General features: G+C 34.7%; 1 protein-coding gene across 5 annotated transcripts in view; it reads right to left on the minus strand.

Annotated features, from left to right (window-relative positions):
• Positions 1-15,792, minus strand: part of RCOR3 (REST corepressor 3) — a 57,526-nt gene that overhangs the window by 3,961 nt on the left and 37,773 nt on the right. For all 5 annotated transcript variants that reach the window (XM_007988536.3, XM_007988539.3, XM_007988537.3 and 2 more), the window contains one exon: positions 7,825-7,882. In XM_007988536.3, the coding sequence (XP_007986727.2) occupies positions 7,825-7,882 (58 nt within the window). The remainder of the gene's footprint in view (positions 1-7,824; positions 7,883-15,792) is intronic.

Genomic DNA, 15,792 nt, shown 5'->3' on the forward strand with positions numbered 1-15,792 from the left:
GTTTTAAAGACTGAATGGATGTAAGATTATAGCTTAAAGAATAACGTAACAGTAATGACTACCTGAAGAGCACTTGTGCTCATCACCACTACCTTAAACTTAAGAAGGGATATATATTGTTAATTGAGAACCTAACTTTACACTAAGGAAGTTTCATTATAATGAAGGGTAATAATTGATTTAAGAAGTTGAGATTGTTAAATATACTATAGAATTTTAAATAGATAGTAATTTCCTCTTAAGGGAATCCTAAAAGAAGTTCACAGACTCATTCTAGGAGATGCACTTAGCTCAAAACAGAATAGAAAATAGAAAAGTTGTTGAAAATTTTTATAATTTGATAACTGCTTTTAAAAATACTAGAAAACAGTAACTCATTAATGAAAGAGATGAGAAAAGAGACAAAAATATGGGGGCTTAAATAAACAACATGTATATGATCACAGATGAGAGAATATATGGATATGTTAATACCCAGCAGAAATGCTATTCTTACCAATACCAATTAATATGAAATACTCAGTTACCCTAAAGCACTATCATGATGTAACAATCCTACTTTTAAATTCTGCTTCATGTTAAATTGAGAATTTGGAAATAAGCATCTCTGACTACATTAAACTAGCTGGGCTTGACTCTAAGGGGAATTCCTTTATCTAAGAGCACTCTGGACAGGAGGTCTGACATTACTATCCTCTAATTATATCCCATTTTTAAGGTAGAGTTCTGGGTTTGTAAGCTATGCTCATTTGCTGTGTTCTCAAAGGAAAATACATGTACATGACAATAAAGTAACAACGATAGACACTGTTTATAATATTTTATCAGCATAAATGAATTTATACTCCCTTTAAACCCATGAGGTTGATTTCCAGTTTGAACTTGACAGTTAAGTATAAATTCTAATAGTGACTAGATTCCACTGAGAGTTTATTTGGTAATAAAAATCCAAGGATATTTGATAGGAGTTACTGTTATATATTCAAGTACTTCTCTACTACTTTTACATTTTAGAAAATAGCAACTCTTAGAAGGGTGAGTCTCTGTGCCATTTCTAAATTCTAAATTTGAGTTTGCTGCACTGAAGATTAACTACTAATTAGAAACCAAATATAATGTTCTATCAGTTACTAATTTTCATAAGGAACACTTAATTTACATTCTAGCAATGGTCAAACCTACTGAATACATGAGTTTAGAAGTGAAAACCTTAAAAAAAGTCTAAGATGAGACTGTATTCCTAAGAAGAAGTCACATTAAAACTAACTCTGACTCCAAGTCTAAAGATATTATAAACCTCAGAACACTTATTTTGCAAAATATATTCCAAAACGTTAAGTTGTCCCCAAGTCTGATTCCATTAAATAAGTGCCCCTTCTTCTGACTATACTGCTTTTGATCTTCCACTTAATTTTCTCTTGTTCAATGGACTTTACCTTGTCACCGATAGTGTTACATTTGTAAAATTATATATCTTAAACTCAAAACTACTTCCTGTAAGAGTGTTTCTAGAGATGTTCAATGTTGACAGCTTTTTCTAACTCACTCAAGTATGCTTATCATTAACTATAATATGTTTATAATTAACTCATGTGTACCAGTTAAACTCTTAAGGCTCAGACCACACTGTAGACTTCTGTAGTTTGGCTGAGGATTCCAACCTCAGATATTCCAACCTAGATATTCCAACAAATATCTAGGCACATTCGTTCCTGAGAACAAATCCCCTCAGCCTGAAGGATGGTTGGACAGGGTCTGGAATAGCTGGAGCTCCTTGGCAGTCTCATTTGGACAAGAGCAGCTTCATCTGCTCGCTTTAATTTTCTCTGTGTACCATGATGTGAAAAAGGTTGGAAAGTACTGTCCTAGAAAATATAAAGCAGCACTAGCATTACTACAATGCTGAGTACACAGGAAGTGCTTAGGAAATAAGGAAATATGATTGTTCTTCCCTAAACCACAAGAGGTATTAGATATATATGGCTGAATTCTTCATCACCTTCACACTCAGAATGGCATGGCTCAAGAGCATTTTGGTTAGACGATGGAACTCTTAAGCTCTATACTGTTACTAGCAACTAGGCAAACTCTAGTGAAACCCCAACTGATTCAATGAGACTGCTCCTTTAAAAGAATCTCCAGCTAGGCTTCTGAAACAACTAGCAGGTGGCAGTGATGAGCAGCAAGTAACTTTAACAACTTAACAGCATCAGAGCTACCCTAGTTTCAATCTGTCCCTGGGGGAAGGGCACTCCATTATTTTTTCATAGTTGATAATAAACAAGGTGATCTGACTACTTTCTCAGGAAGGGAGTTAAATATGATTAAGTCAATCTCTCTTCCTGAAGATGTAAAAGGTATGCTTGAACTATAGTTGTTAAAGTCCCACTTCTAGGGAAAGAGGTCGTTTTCAAAGGTTAGTGGAACAAACAGACAAATAGTATGTTTCCCAGGAAGAAAAAGAACTGTTTTCAGTCAAATTTCTAAATTTCATTTGAAAGCTACAATGAAACAACTTGGCTTTCTATGGTGGCAGATGATACCTTATAATCTTTATAAAATTTTATTTGGGAATTAACATAAAAATGTAAGTCATTAGGATATTCTGTTATCATTACATTTTATGAAAGCCCACATATTCCAACCAGGAATCTATATTACCCAATGCAAAAACATCTTTTTTAAACATTTCTTGTCAATACTTTAACTTGCTAAAGAAGACATTTTTATTAGCAGTAGAGACATTAGCATAGCCATTATCTGAATTATCAGACATTCTGAATTAGTGGAGTCTGTCCACACATTTTTTTTTTTTTTTTTAATCTTTGGCTAGTAAGATGGTGGTAACTTCAGGAGAATTTATGTGGTATTTCCCAACTGTAAAATCAGAATCTGAATCTTTTTTTTAAAATTATTTTTATGTTTAGCTAGAAGGGATAGCATGGAGAGCTGCCTTTGGTATGTTTAAAACCATTTTTTAAAATTTGATTTTGGGGCTGGGCATGGTGGCTCATGCCTGTAATCCCAACACTTTGGGAGGCCAAGGTGGACAGATCACTTGAAGTCAGGAGTTCGAGACCAGCCTAGCCAAAATGGTAAAGCCCAGTTTCTACTAAAAATACAAAAATTAGCCGGGTGTGGTGGTAAACGCCTGTAGTCCCAGCTATTTGGGAGGCTGAGGCACAAGAATCACTTAAACCCAGGAGGTGGAGGTTGCAGTGAGCCGAGATACTGCCACAGTGCTCCAGCCTGGGTGACAAAGTGAGACTCTGTCTCAACAACAACAACAACAAAAAATTGATTTTGGACCAAAAAAAAAAAAAAAAAACACGCCCAAAAGACGAAACATGGTAAGCTGCTTATAGATAATCAAATTTCAGAGGCTTTTTTTCTGGCTTTCACAGCAAAATTTATTAAAGTGAACATGTACTTAGTTTAACTGGGAAACATTAATTTTTCAAAAATATATTTTTGAAATAACAGGAATACAATAACATCTAGAAACTCCAGAGAGATGATTCTCTTCTATCATTAAGACATACATTTTAAACTCAAGCCATTTGGGAGTGTGTATTTCTTTCCACCTCCTATAAATTTCTTCAAGAATTCCATATTAAAAGGTAGAAAAGGTAGCAGTAGCAGCAGAACAGTGACTGATGTATATACATGGAAGGCGCTAAAAGTCAAAATCACATTGTAAGTTACATTCCATTACAAAAATGCTGGAAATTTTGAATCATTAATTATTTAATGTAAGTGTATCAGAGGGCTGACAATTATACTTTTGAACCTCCGTTCTTATGGTATCTGTTATAATAGAAAAATAATCTCTAAAGCAAAAGGGTGCTTTTCAGATGGAAAGATATAAATCTCCTCGTTCTACTTCCTTTTGATCATTCATGTACTGTGTTACCATCCTTTTATTTTTAAGCAATTGCCAAATCTACTTTTTCTCCTTTACAAACCCTTCTATCTTTTTGTTAGTATGAGACCGAAAAAAGACAATTTCTAGACTTGAAAATTCATTTATCTTAAAAAGGTGAATGAACTACAAGAAAAGGTAACTTTTACTATAAGCATAAGTCACGTGAACATAGTTCTGTCATTTTCTGTTTTATATAAAAAGGTAGTAATTATAAAAAATAAACATAAAAAATAACTATATAAAAATAACTAATTAAAGCTGATATCTTTATACAATTGGAAAAAATTTTGTTTATCCTAAAAGTAGCATAAATTTTAGTTGGGAAGCTTTTTTTAAGCACTACTGACTAGGAAATGAATATATTTAAGAGGCAGCTTATAATTAAAATGCAAATATCATATACCATGCTTCTAGCCTCTACATACTTTAAAAAAGTGTTTTGTACTATAATTTAAACATATTGCTTTTTGAAAACAGCTAACCATCATTCCATTTTAAATGGAAAAAAGATACACTTAGAATAATCTAATTCCTTTTTAAATTCCTTTTAAATTTTTTTTTTTTTTGAGTCAGAGTCTCGCTCTGTTGCCCAGGCTGGAGTGCCATCTTGTCTCACTGCAACCTCCACCTTCCAAGTTCAAGCAAATCTCCTGCCTCAGCCTCCCAAGCAGTTGGGACTACAGATGTGCGCCACCATACTCGGCTAATTGTTTGTATTTTCAGTTAAGATGGGGTTTCACCATGTTGGCCAGGCTAGTGTCAAACTCCTGGCCTCAAGTGATTCACCTACCTCAGCCTCTCAAAGTGCTGGGATGACAGGCGTGAGCCACCACACCCAGCCCCTTTAAAAATTCTTAATTTCTGAATGCTGTTTATCATGAATATCAAGTTGGATTTTAGGATAACTTCTAAAAGCATTACAGGTTAGAGAAAAATATTTATATATGTATAAGCTACAAACAGGAATATTTTATCATTAACACAAATATGGAAAGATCATTATTGGTCATAATAAAATTTGGTCATAATAAAAATTAGATACTTAGGGTTGGAACAATTGATAGAAACTGTAGAAGTACTTTTCCTGGCAAATATTTTAAGAGGATTAAATTAGCAGTATTAATGATATCCTACCTGGAGACTCTTGAAGAATTCTATTAAAATTATAACATAGGTAGAACTAGAATTAACATAATAAAGTGACTGATTACAAAAGTGTAAACAGACATTCCTATTTCATCTGAGCATGGTTTCCCCTCTCTTCCAATTAAGAAAGAAATAAGGGAAACTTATTTAAATAGTTAACATTTAGTTAACAACTATAGGAGTAACAGGAAAGTAGGGTGGGAAATACATATTTAAGCCCTAGGAAAGGAAATGATCTCAATATGTTTGGTTTCAAAAGAGTAGTAACAAAAAAACTTATTTAATAGTAAAGTTGTAAATCTCACTAGTTGCACCAGAGTCAATATTTTTTTCTGCAGTCTGCAGGTCACTGTAATAGTCCTCTACTATGAGCCAGATAAAATAAAGCATTTAACAAGTAAGTGTCAAATCAGAAGTATATGTGTAAAATGTCTTGCATATAAAGTGCTATACAAATTAAAACATGTTAATATCAAAAGTTTATTATTACTTTGGAAAACTAAATTGGTCATTAGAATAATATAAAGGTTTACCAAAAAACAAAAACAATTGCCTGCTAAGATAAGTACTTCTAGATAGTAAACTGTGTATTAAAAGACCCTGAAATTATGTCCCTTAACTGCACTGAAACTCAGGTACAGGGGACGTTACTACATGATTATACTATTTATAAGACACACTTCTGAGCACCATATAAATGCATGGGCACATAAGACAATATAACACTTTAAAATTCTCTTTCAAATAGCTATTTTGGGCACGAATAGCCTTTATAGTTTTATTTTATGTAACAACAACAAAAACCCAAAAATGAAAACAAAAAAAATCCAAAGAATAAATAAAACAGAGACATTAACACCATTAACACATTATTTAAAAAGTGCCTTTGAAATCCTGCAAACATGCATACTTCCATACAAACTGCTGCATTAGTGTAACTTCAAGGGTTACTTTTTAAATGCACATAGTATAACACTGAATATACCTCAGTACAGAGGAAATGTTTGGTCATATATATGACCACTCCATTATTTTAATATTTATAAGTTATGTCCACATATATAGTTCAAACTATATATTTAGATATTACCACTGCTCTTCCTTTGAATGCAGCTTTGGGTAGTAACCAACCCAGCCAAAAGATTCAATGGACTCTATAACTTAAAGTACTGCTGTAGAGCAATATCAAATACTGAGTGCTGTGTAGAGAAGTATTAGCCTAGATTTTTTTTCCTATGACACTCTTTTCAGAAAATTCTTTCACTGGGATAGTTTCTTAAAAATACAGAGTTAATATACTAGTCTTTAAGCAACTGAATACTGGAAATCAGGGTTCAGTTTTTACCAGGCTACTAAGATACAGGGAAATAGTGGCTTTACATGAATAAAAGAAATCCCTATTCAAAATGACTATATTAAACATGTAGGCCATTGCTCTAAATGAATATAAAGCAGCCACTGAAAATGCTAATTTTTTAAACAATAATTTAAATTAGCAGAGCCTAATTTAAAAACAGCTATTTTTGAACATTATGAACTAACTAAACCTTGTTTTGACTCATTCAGAAACTCAGTTCTATAATTACAGATGTGTCCAATGCACGTCCAGCACCCTGTGTCATAGTATCAATTCTTTATGAAATGACTGTGCTATGCTGCACAGGCCAAAGCAAGGGCTGACACATCATCCTGCTGGCACCCTCCTGTGTCATTTTCAAATCATGCTGGCTGGCTAATTCTTACTCTCTCTAATCCAAACTGCAGAGTCATCTATCAGTCGATCAATCGGAATGATGTCTGCACAGCATTTTTGTGTTAAATATGTTCTCTGAAGACTATTTGGCAACATTTTAAAAGGTATGCGTATATGTTTCACTGGGGCCCCATTCTCTCAACAGTAGTTAACCTACATTAAAAAAAAGTTATTAGCACTCAACACAAAGAGGTGCTCAGGCAGGAAGAAACAAAATGTAGACCAAACTTTAAATTGTATAATCAGACCTGCACATAAATGTATCATGAAGAGGAAACAAATCCGTAACAATGAATAAAAATATACAATTTGTCTTTAAGTCATTTAAACATGAGAAAATCCAAGTTTATAATGCTTCCAATTTGCCCATGGGTATTCCTAATAAAAAAAAAGTCTTCTACCATATAATTCAACAAAACATTCTTAGAAATAGTGCATTTAAAATGCTGAATGTGATTTTTTGATATCTCTCAAGTCTCTTTTCAAAAATATACCTATTTAAAGTCAGGTTTCTAAGCATTCAGTGGTACATCTCTTAAGGGAAGTATGAAACATTGAAAGTTAAGCATGTAGTTAATATTTTCAATCCTGACATTTATCAGATAAACACTATTTTACAGAGTAGAGAAATCAGAAACATCATAGTTTATTGATGCTTTTGAGTTATCAATGAATGATATATATAGTAAGAATGAACCCAATTGCAGGAATATCAAAGGAAAAGCACAGAGAGCCCATGTGACTTTTTCATGCTTAATTATCACCATCAATTATTTAGTGCCGAGAATGCATTACGTGCTGTTCAGGACTCAAAATGTACGTAGACTTGAGTATGTCACATCCACAAATACAACACAGAATTCCTGGTCACCAGGACTTTGTGATAAACACAAGAGCCCTTTCTTGATCAATTTCTAAAGGAAGGGAAGAACTAGGGTAGTCACCTTTCATGACAAATTAAATAATTATTAACAACAATAACTGCTTATCTTTAATATACCTTGCACTGCTAGAAGCTGCTCCTCTGTGGTCCAACGGGCATTAATTTTCTGATTTGACTACAAAATTAAAGAGAAGTTTCCTAATGAGGATATGAAGACAGACATTTTCCAAAGTGCTTATTTTTTTTTAATTTTCATCAAATCACAGACATGAGATTACTACAACTCTGATTTATGAAGATTCTATTTTTAGAAAGAGTAAAAATACATATTCTGAGTTACCTTTTACCCATGCAGAAAGATAATGAAAGGGAAATGTACCAATTTGTGAGAAGGAACAACATTTGCATTTATGCTCTAATTAGAAATATTAAAATGTGAGAAAATCTATTAGTCTCCCATTTTCCAACTATAATATTCCTATCACACATTGCAGCTATGAATTTTAGCCTACTTTTAAACATTTAAGAGACTTTCTTTGCTTTTCCTTTTTTGAGACAGGGTCTTGTTCTGTTGCCCAGGCCGGAGTGTACAGTGACATGATCACAGCTCACAGCAACCTCAAAATCCCAGGCTCAAGCAATCCTCTTACCTCAGCCTCCCAAGTAATGGCTGGCACCACGGGCACCTGCCACCACACTCAGCTAATTATTATTTTTTTTTTTAAGAGATGAGGTCTCGCTATGTGGCCAGGCTGGTCTCAAACCTCTGGCCATAAGCAAGAAACTTTATTTTCTTCCTCACGCTGATGCCCAGGCTGGAGTGCAGTGGCATGATCTTGGCTCACTGCAACCTCCGCTTCCCAGGTTCGATTGATTCTCCTGCCTCAGCCTCCTGAATGGCTGGGATTACAGGCACCCACCACCACGTCTGGCCAATTTTGTATTTTTACTGGAGATGAGGCTTCACCATGTTGGCCAGGCTGGTCTCAAACTCCTGACCTCAAGTGACCTGCCCATCTGGGCCTCCCAAAGTGCTGGGATTACAAACATGAGCTACTGCACCCAGCTGAAACTTTATTTTCTTCAGAGAGGATCTATGACTCCAAAATTTCTTCCCTTCATATTTAAGATTAAACCTATCCTTCATCCCCGAAAACAGTGGTATAAATTATCATAGGACTACAGAACAGGCCTAAGTCCTAAAATATTTCTTTAAATTTCTGAAGCAGAAAGTGATCCTCATAAAAATATGTTTTTTCAAGACCCCCCAATATTTCTCCCCACAAAAATCCTAAATTTAGGATTTTCAGTATGGTAATATTACAACAGCAAATATCTAATCAGACTTCATTAGTGTATACCCACTGAGTGGTAAATCAAGGACCTTTGACAGTAGGACAGAAATAAATACACCAACATGCAGGCGTCTGCAGAAGGAACTGCCAAAATAAAGTGGCTCCGTGTAATACCTGGGAATGTTGGGCAAAACAGAAAGAGGGCTTCCTTTGAGAAGTGGCGTTTAGGTCTTACCTCACTCATGGTCTTAGCAATAAGAGTTTCTATAGCACACAGAGGTTCTAGGTAACACCAACTTTCTCACCAAAAGTAAGGAGGTGCAAGTACTCAGAATGAAGAATGAAACAAAAATCCAAAGTTAAAAAAAAAAAGAGGAAAACTGAAAAAGTTAAAAAAAAAAAAAAAAAAAAATGGACTTAAGAGTTAACGAGAGAAAAACCTAAAACAAATCACTGTATTCTAAATGAGGAGATTAATAAGGGACAGCAGGGCAGGCAAGGTAGTAAACAGTGGATAAGCCTCAAGGTCAGGAACCTGGTGATGAGGCAAAGGAAAAACAGTAAAAAGGAAAAGAGAAAGGGGAGAATAGGATAAAAACTATGAGAGACATAAAGAAACAGTAATAAAAGAGCACAACAAATCTAAAAAAGTTAAGGAAAAAAAAAAGGAGATAGGGAAAATTAGGTAAACACATGTTCCCCCAAAAGGGGAGTAACAAGAATGGAGGAGGAACTCTATTTAAAGAAGGGATATATATCCTTAATTGAGACCCTAACTTTACACTAAGGAAGTTTACACTGAATTCATGCACAGGCAATCTGATGCTACCTTGGCTGTGTAAGGTAGATAAAAGATGACCTTGGTACCCAAGGATAACTAGTACTGAAATCAATTTAAAACAGGTCAAAATATTTTGTAGTAAATGGTAAAAAAATAAAAGGTTGATTGCAGTTCAATCCGAAATGTGAAACTAAAACCTGTAGAAATTAGCTCTTTTTAAAAAATAGTTAATGACTTGTTTCATACACTTTATTTTTGGCATATCTTTTCTGATGATACAATGGTGCAACATCCTTTGGCTTTGAAATTTACATGATCATAAAATGGGTCATTTTTTGCTTTAAAGGCTTATTGAAACAATTTTCTCAAGGTCCTCTCTTAATACTTGGTTCTCAAATTATTCTTTTGTGAAGTGCTTGCCTGTGAGTGATCACTTTTTTCTTTAATGGTTAATTCTGCTGGATACTCATCTGACAATTTTGTAGGTGACTAATGTCATTCTCTTGCAGTTTAACAGACTTCATGAAGTTTCTCATCTTTTGCAAAGTATGCAATTTCATTTTGGTTTGTGTTGTATTTGCATTGTATTAGCAAGAGAGTGACAGAGAAGGATAATGTAGTGAATGGGACAGATAACAGCTAAAGTTAATTAGGAAGAGTTGGTGAGTAGAGCCTAATTTTATACATGATTGGTTTATTAGTCAATGTTCTTGTTTGGCAATTTTTGCTTCTCCATGCATTACATGGATGAATGACGAGCTGGATATTGAGGATCTTCTGTACATACAACTTGCAATAACGATGTTGTAGGTTGCTCTAAGGATTAAATATAACTAAATATGAGGATATATTTAGAATATATCTAAAAAGGCATCTGGCACACTGGCTGTGCAAATAAAAGTTGATCAATTCATGTTTATTAAATCTGAAAGAAACTGGAGGGAAAGGTATCATTAATGAAAAGGTAACAAAAACTGAAAGAAAAAATAACATGCATTATGAAAATTTTTTTCATCTAAACTGCAGAAAGCTTACAAATCAGAAAATGAATGAATACAAACAACTTTAAAGTTAAAAAGTACAGAGTATATGGGGGAATTTCAAGATGGGAGAAAAAGTCATAATGATTTAAGTGGGGAAACAGAACAAGGAAAGGTTGAAGACTGAGATGGGTTTAGAACAGGAAAAGCTTCTGAAAGGCAAATAATGGGAAGGCAATCCACATGTAAGGGAAAACAGTATTTGTGTCAGTAAGAAGTGATAGCCTGGCAAGCTGGTGATATTTAACTAAATTAAAATATGATAAGGGCCATCCACTTTTGGAAGGGTAGTAAAATTCAAGGTTGATAAGTTCACACTAAATTTAATAAGCAATAGTTATGTTTTGTTTTGGGGGGCAAGGGGTCAAGGGTATGATCATAACTAAAATAAGACTTTAATCCTGGAAAGCTCGGAGAGGGACAATGCTGTTAAGAACCTGAGAAATCAAGAAATGCTGCTGTGGGAGATGTGGGAAGGTGAGGCTAAGATTTAATTTAATTTGGGATACAATGAGAATGAGGTATTGGACATTCAGGTGGAGTTCAGGTTCCACCTGAGGCTAAAATCAGATTCATTTATTTAAAACACAGTTTTGAAGAGTCTGGGAAATTTTTATAAGAAAAAACAATGGAGTCATTATCTTACTCAGGTCTAAAATTGGCCTACAATTTTTTTTTTAATTTTTTTTTCAAGATTACTCTTGAAATGTCTTTAAAAAGGTAGCCAGAGACAGGCACACAGTCTCTCAACACACCCACACAGCCAGGTATTTCTCCAGCATTGGAATGGACCACTAGTTTTTCAGTTAAACCACAGATGAAGCTGTTGGCTTGAATTTAGGGTAGTGTTGTTTTTTACAAACACACACACACACACACACAAAATTCTCTCTCAGTTCAAAGAGACACACAGAAGGCATGCAGAAACTAGGACTGACTAAAGAAACAGTGGATTCTGAATTCTTAGTTCACCACTGCTCACTGTGGGGCATACATTCAATAAATGGAGTGTAAGAAGAATTGCCAGCACTACTGCACTTGCTATTGCTAAACATTCTTTCTCTCTCTTTTATTTGACTGAATGTCTGGATAAATTTGTGTAATTTAAATGAACATATGATATGACTTTAACACAGTAAAACAATGAGATTGTGTATTCAAGACAAGGGAAATGAATTTTGAGGACAACATGGAGAATGCCTATATGTATAGAAGACAAACCAGGGAACAGAAGAAGAGTTATAAAAGAGAACATAACCTCCCAAAAGTTAAAGGAAGAAAAAGAGGGGTAGTGGGAATGAGAATTTAAAAGTTGTGGAAAGTGGTCATCAGTGCCAATGCTAACCTTTGTAAGAGGCAGCTTAGTGGAAAAATGCAGAAGGGGCTGAGCACAGTGGCTCACACCTGTAATCCCAGCACCTTGGGAGGCGAGGCGGGTGGATCACTTGAGCCCAGGAGTTTGAGACCAGACTGGGCAACACAGCAAGACCCTGTCTCTAGGAAAATTACAAAAAATTAGCCAGGTGTGGTGGTGTGCCTGTGGTCCCAGCTACTTAGGAGGCTAAGGTGGGAGAATCACCTGAGCCCGGAAGATGGAGGTTGCAGAGAGCCGAGATCACGCCACTGCACTCCAGCCTGGGGGATGGGAGTGAGATTGTCTCAAAAAAAAAAAAAAAAGAAAAAGAAAAATGCAGAAGGGACGGTTGAAACTGTATAGGATTAAACAGTCAGTGTGTGACAAGTGGAAGCAGAAGAGGGGGAAGAGTGAAGAAAAATAGGGTCAAAAATTTTAAATATACAGGACTCACATAAGTTATTGATTTTAATATTGTCTTTTAAATCTGAGAAACTTTGGTAGAGATTAAAGAAAGGACAACTAGAATATGTCTAGGAATCTAAAACTGTGTGGTAGCTGTAGTTAGCTACAGTATGGTATCACAGAGTATATTCTTCTACAAAAGCACCTATCTGAAATGCTGTTGCTTTAAAAATAATATAATAATATAAAATAAGACAATCTAATATATAACAATATCAAAGGTCCCAAAAAGCCTTCTAGAACTATCTATGACATCCTTAGGGAATTCGGCATTTTTACTCCATCCTTTCCCTGCTAAATTGTTTTCACATCTTTCCCATTTTTGTCAGTGGTAGATTCATACTACCTCTGAGTTGAAAGAGGTGGAAAAGGTCACCAAGTTAAACCTTCTACTTGATGCTGAAAATTCCACCCAACATCCATAATGAAAGGATGTCGTCTACCTTTGCAGGAAAACAACCATAGATGGAGATTTTATAGCTTCAAAAAGCACTCCTTTTTCAGTTATACTTATTCTTCCTTCTGGATTCATCAATCTTTCCTCCACCTACCCATTTACCTCCATCCAAAACAAAAAGCAGAAGACATACCAGCGACACCCTCAACACTCTCACATACTTTCAAGGAAGACATATTAATTTCCCTACCTTGCAATGTTCTTTGGGTTTACTGCTTGCTTCCATTCCTATAACTAATAGCCAACCCTACTGATACCCCTTAATCATTTACAACTTACATGCTTAATATTTTAGCAGCTATAAAGTTTTCCTGTTCTAATTTATCCTACATAATAATGACATAACTTTCCTATAATTAAAAATTTTCTTTACATCCTTCTGTACTAAAGAAACTACAGGGTCTTTCCATTTGACTTAATTTAAAAAGCAAACTTCTCTTTCTGGCTTTCACAAGGACTTTATACTCTGGACTTGCCCACTGATGTTTATCACAAAGATGCCCCTACTCAACCCTCCTAACATCTCTCATATACCATGTTCATTCCTTCTCTGCATCCAAGTTTGCCTTCCTAAGTAGACAATATGCTTCTTGAGAAAAGACTGTTTTACATTTTCATGGAATCCTCAATAGCAATTAATTAGCACAATAATGAGCACATAGTAAGTGCTCAGGGAATACCTGTTGACTCATTTTTAAAAGGGCTTTTAATTTTCCCCTACTAGATTTACATTTTTGAATGTACTGTTCAACACCAAACCATTGCTCTTATTATTCCCTCAGCTTGGAATGACTTCTTTGGTCATTTTTGTATGTGCAAAAAATCCCTCTTATCCTTCAAACCTCAGCTGCAGTATTCTCCCTCTAAGAAGTCTTCTCTAACTGTCCTTGCCAGAATGAATAATGCCCACTTGTTTCCCTGTATACTTTGCTTATAAATCTATCATACAACTTTTATCAGTTTGTCTTATAACATCTAGACTGCAAGTTCTTTCTTTTTTAGAGTAGGTGGAAAAATCACATCATCTTGTCCACATCTTTATGTGTTCCCTCTTCCCACACACTTATCACAGGGCCTAACACAGTGCCTCATATGAAATAGTTGATCAGTAAATACTTGTGGAAGTGAATGGACTTTCTTCAACAAATTTTTCCCTAAATGAAAATAAGAAATACAACCAAATTAATAAGTAAAGCACTTTAGTAACAGCTTACTTTTAGTAGAGTTACTTCATTTCTTTCTTTTTTTTTTTTTTTGAGACGGAGTCTCGCTCTGTCACCCAGGCTGGAGTGCAGTGGCCGGATCTCAGCTCACTGCAAGCTCCACCTCCTGGGTTTACGCCATTCTCCTGCCTCAGCCTCCCGAGTAGCTGGGACTACAGGCTCCCGCCACCTCGTCCGGCTAGTGTTTTGTGTATTTTTTAGTAGAGATGGGGTTTCACCGGGTTAGCCAGGATGGTCTCGATCTCCTGACCTCGTGATCCGCCCGACTCGGCCTCCCAAAGTGCTGGGATTACAGGCTTGAGCCACCACGCCCAGCAAGTTACTTCATGTCATGGCTTATTGTAATTATTCCAAAGCTTATTAACATTCTTTGATTAGATAAAAGGTAAGGGGATAGATTACCTGATTCTTCAAGTTCTTTATTGTAATTGTTAATCTGAAATTCAAGTTGCCTTCCTCCCCAAAGCAGTAAGGACAATATGACAAATATAAATATATCCTGGGGACTCTCTAGATGATACAATATATATACATTTTTCACATCATATAAGTTCAATATATCAACCCAAAGTAATATCCAAACTTCAATATATGGATGATGGAGTGTTAACATTTTGGCTATTTTATTTTGATCATTATTTTTATAATAAATCAAAAATTACAATAAATGTTTGATAACTTCTCACCCAATAGCTGCATTAAAATGTGGAAATGTAATATATAATTTTGCTATTATATAAAAACTTCCAAATGTAAGAGGCAACATGACATATACTAATGTAGAAATCCAATCAGGACTCTAAAAAGATGAGATATAGCCAGAGTTTCATTATTTACTAGTTCTGTCACCTTGAAAAAGTTGTTAACCTCCCTGATTTCCAGTTTCCTCATGTAAAATAATAGTATCTGGTTCACCTAGCTGTATGGATTTACATAAAAATCAAATGGGATAGCACATAGAGAAGCTATAAAATGCTACTGGACTTTCGCATCTTTCTTTTTATAAAGTTAATGAGTGACGCTGTCCTGTAATTTTATGGAAAAATCTGAGATGAGAATTATCCTTTTCTTGAAAATTTAGTAAATGTTTTTTGTAAAATTGTCTGGGTCTGAAGTTTTCTTGTGAGAGAAAAATGTTAATTATTATTTCGTTTTACTTCATGATTACCAATTATTCAGCTTTTCTTTTTCAGGCAATTTTGATAAGACACATTTTTCTAGGAATTTCTACATTTTATTTTTCACACTTGCTAGTATAAAGTTCTTCCTGCTATTCCCATAATGTTTTTAGTATCTGCGGTATTTAAGTTTTAGATTACAAAATTATAGACATTTAAAATTGTTTGCATTCATGCATTTTAATGCGTAATACAAATTAAAATAATTTTTGTTGCAATAATATAACAAAATAAAATAGTAATTTTTTGTATTATATTATCCTTAAATGACTGTTACTAGAATGTTTGTCAC

Source organism: Chlorocebus sabaeus, chromosome 25 (assembly GCF_047675955.1).
Source record: "Chlorocebus sabaeus isolate Y175 chromosome 25, mChlSab1.0.hap1, whole genome shotgun sequence".
Taxonomy (NCBI): Eukaryota; Metazoa; Chordata; class Mammalia; order Primates; family Cercopithecidae; genus Chlorocebus; species Chlorocebus sabaeus.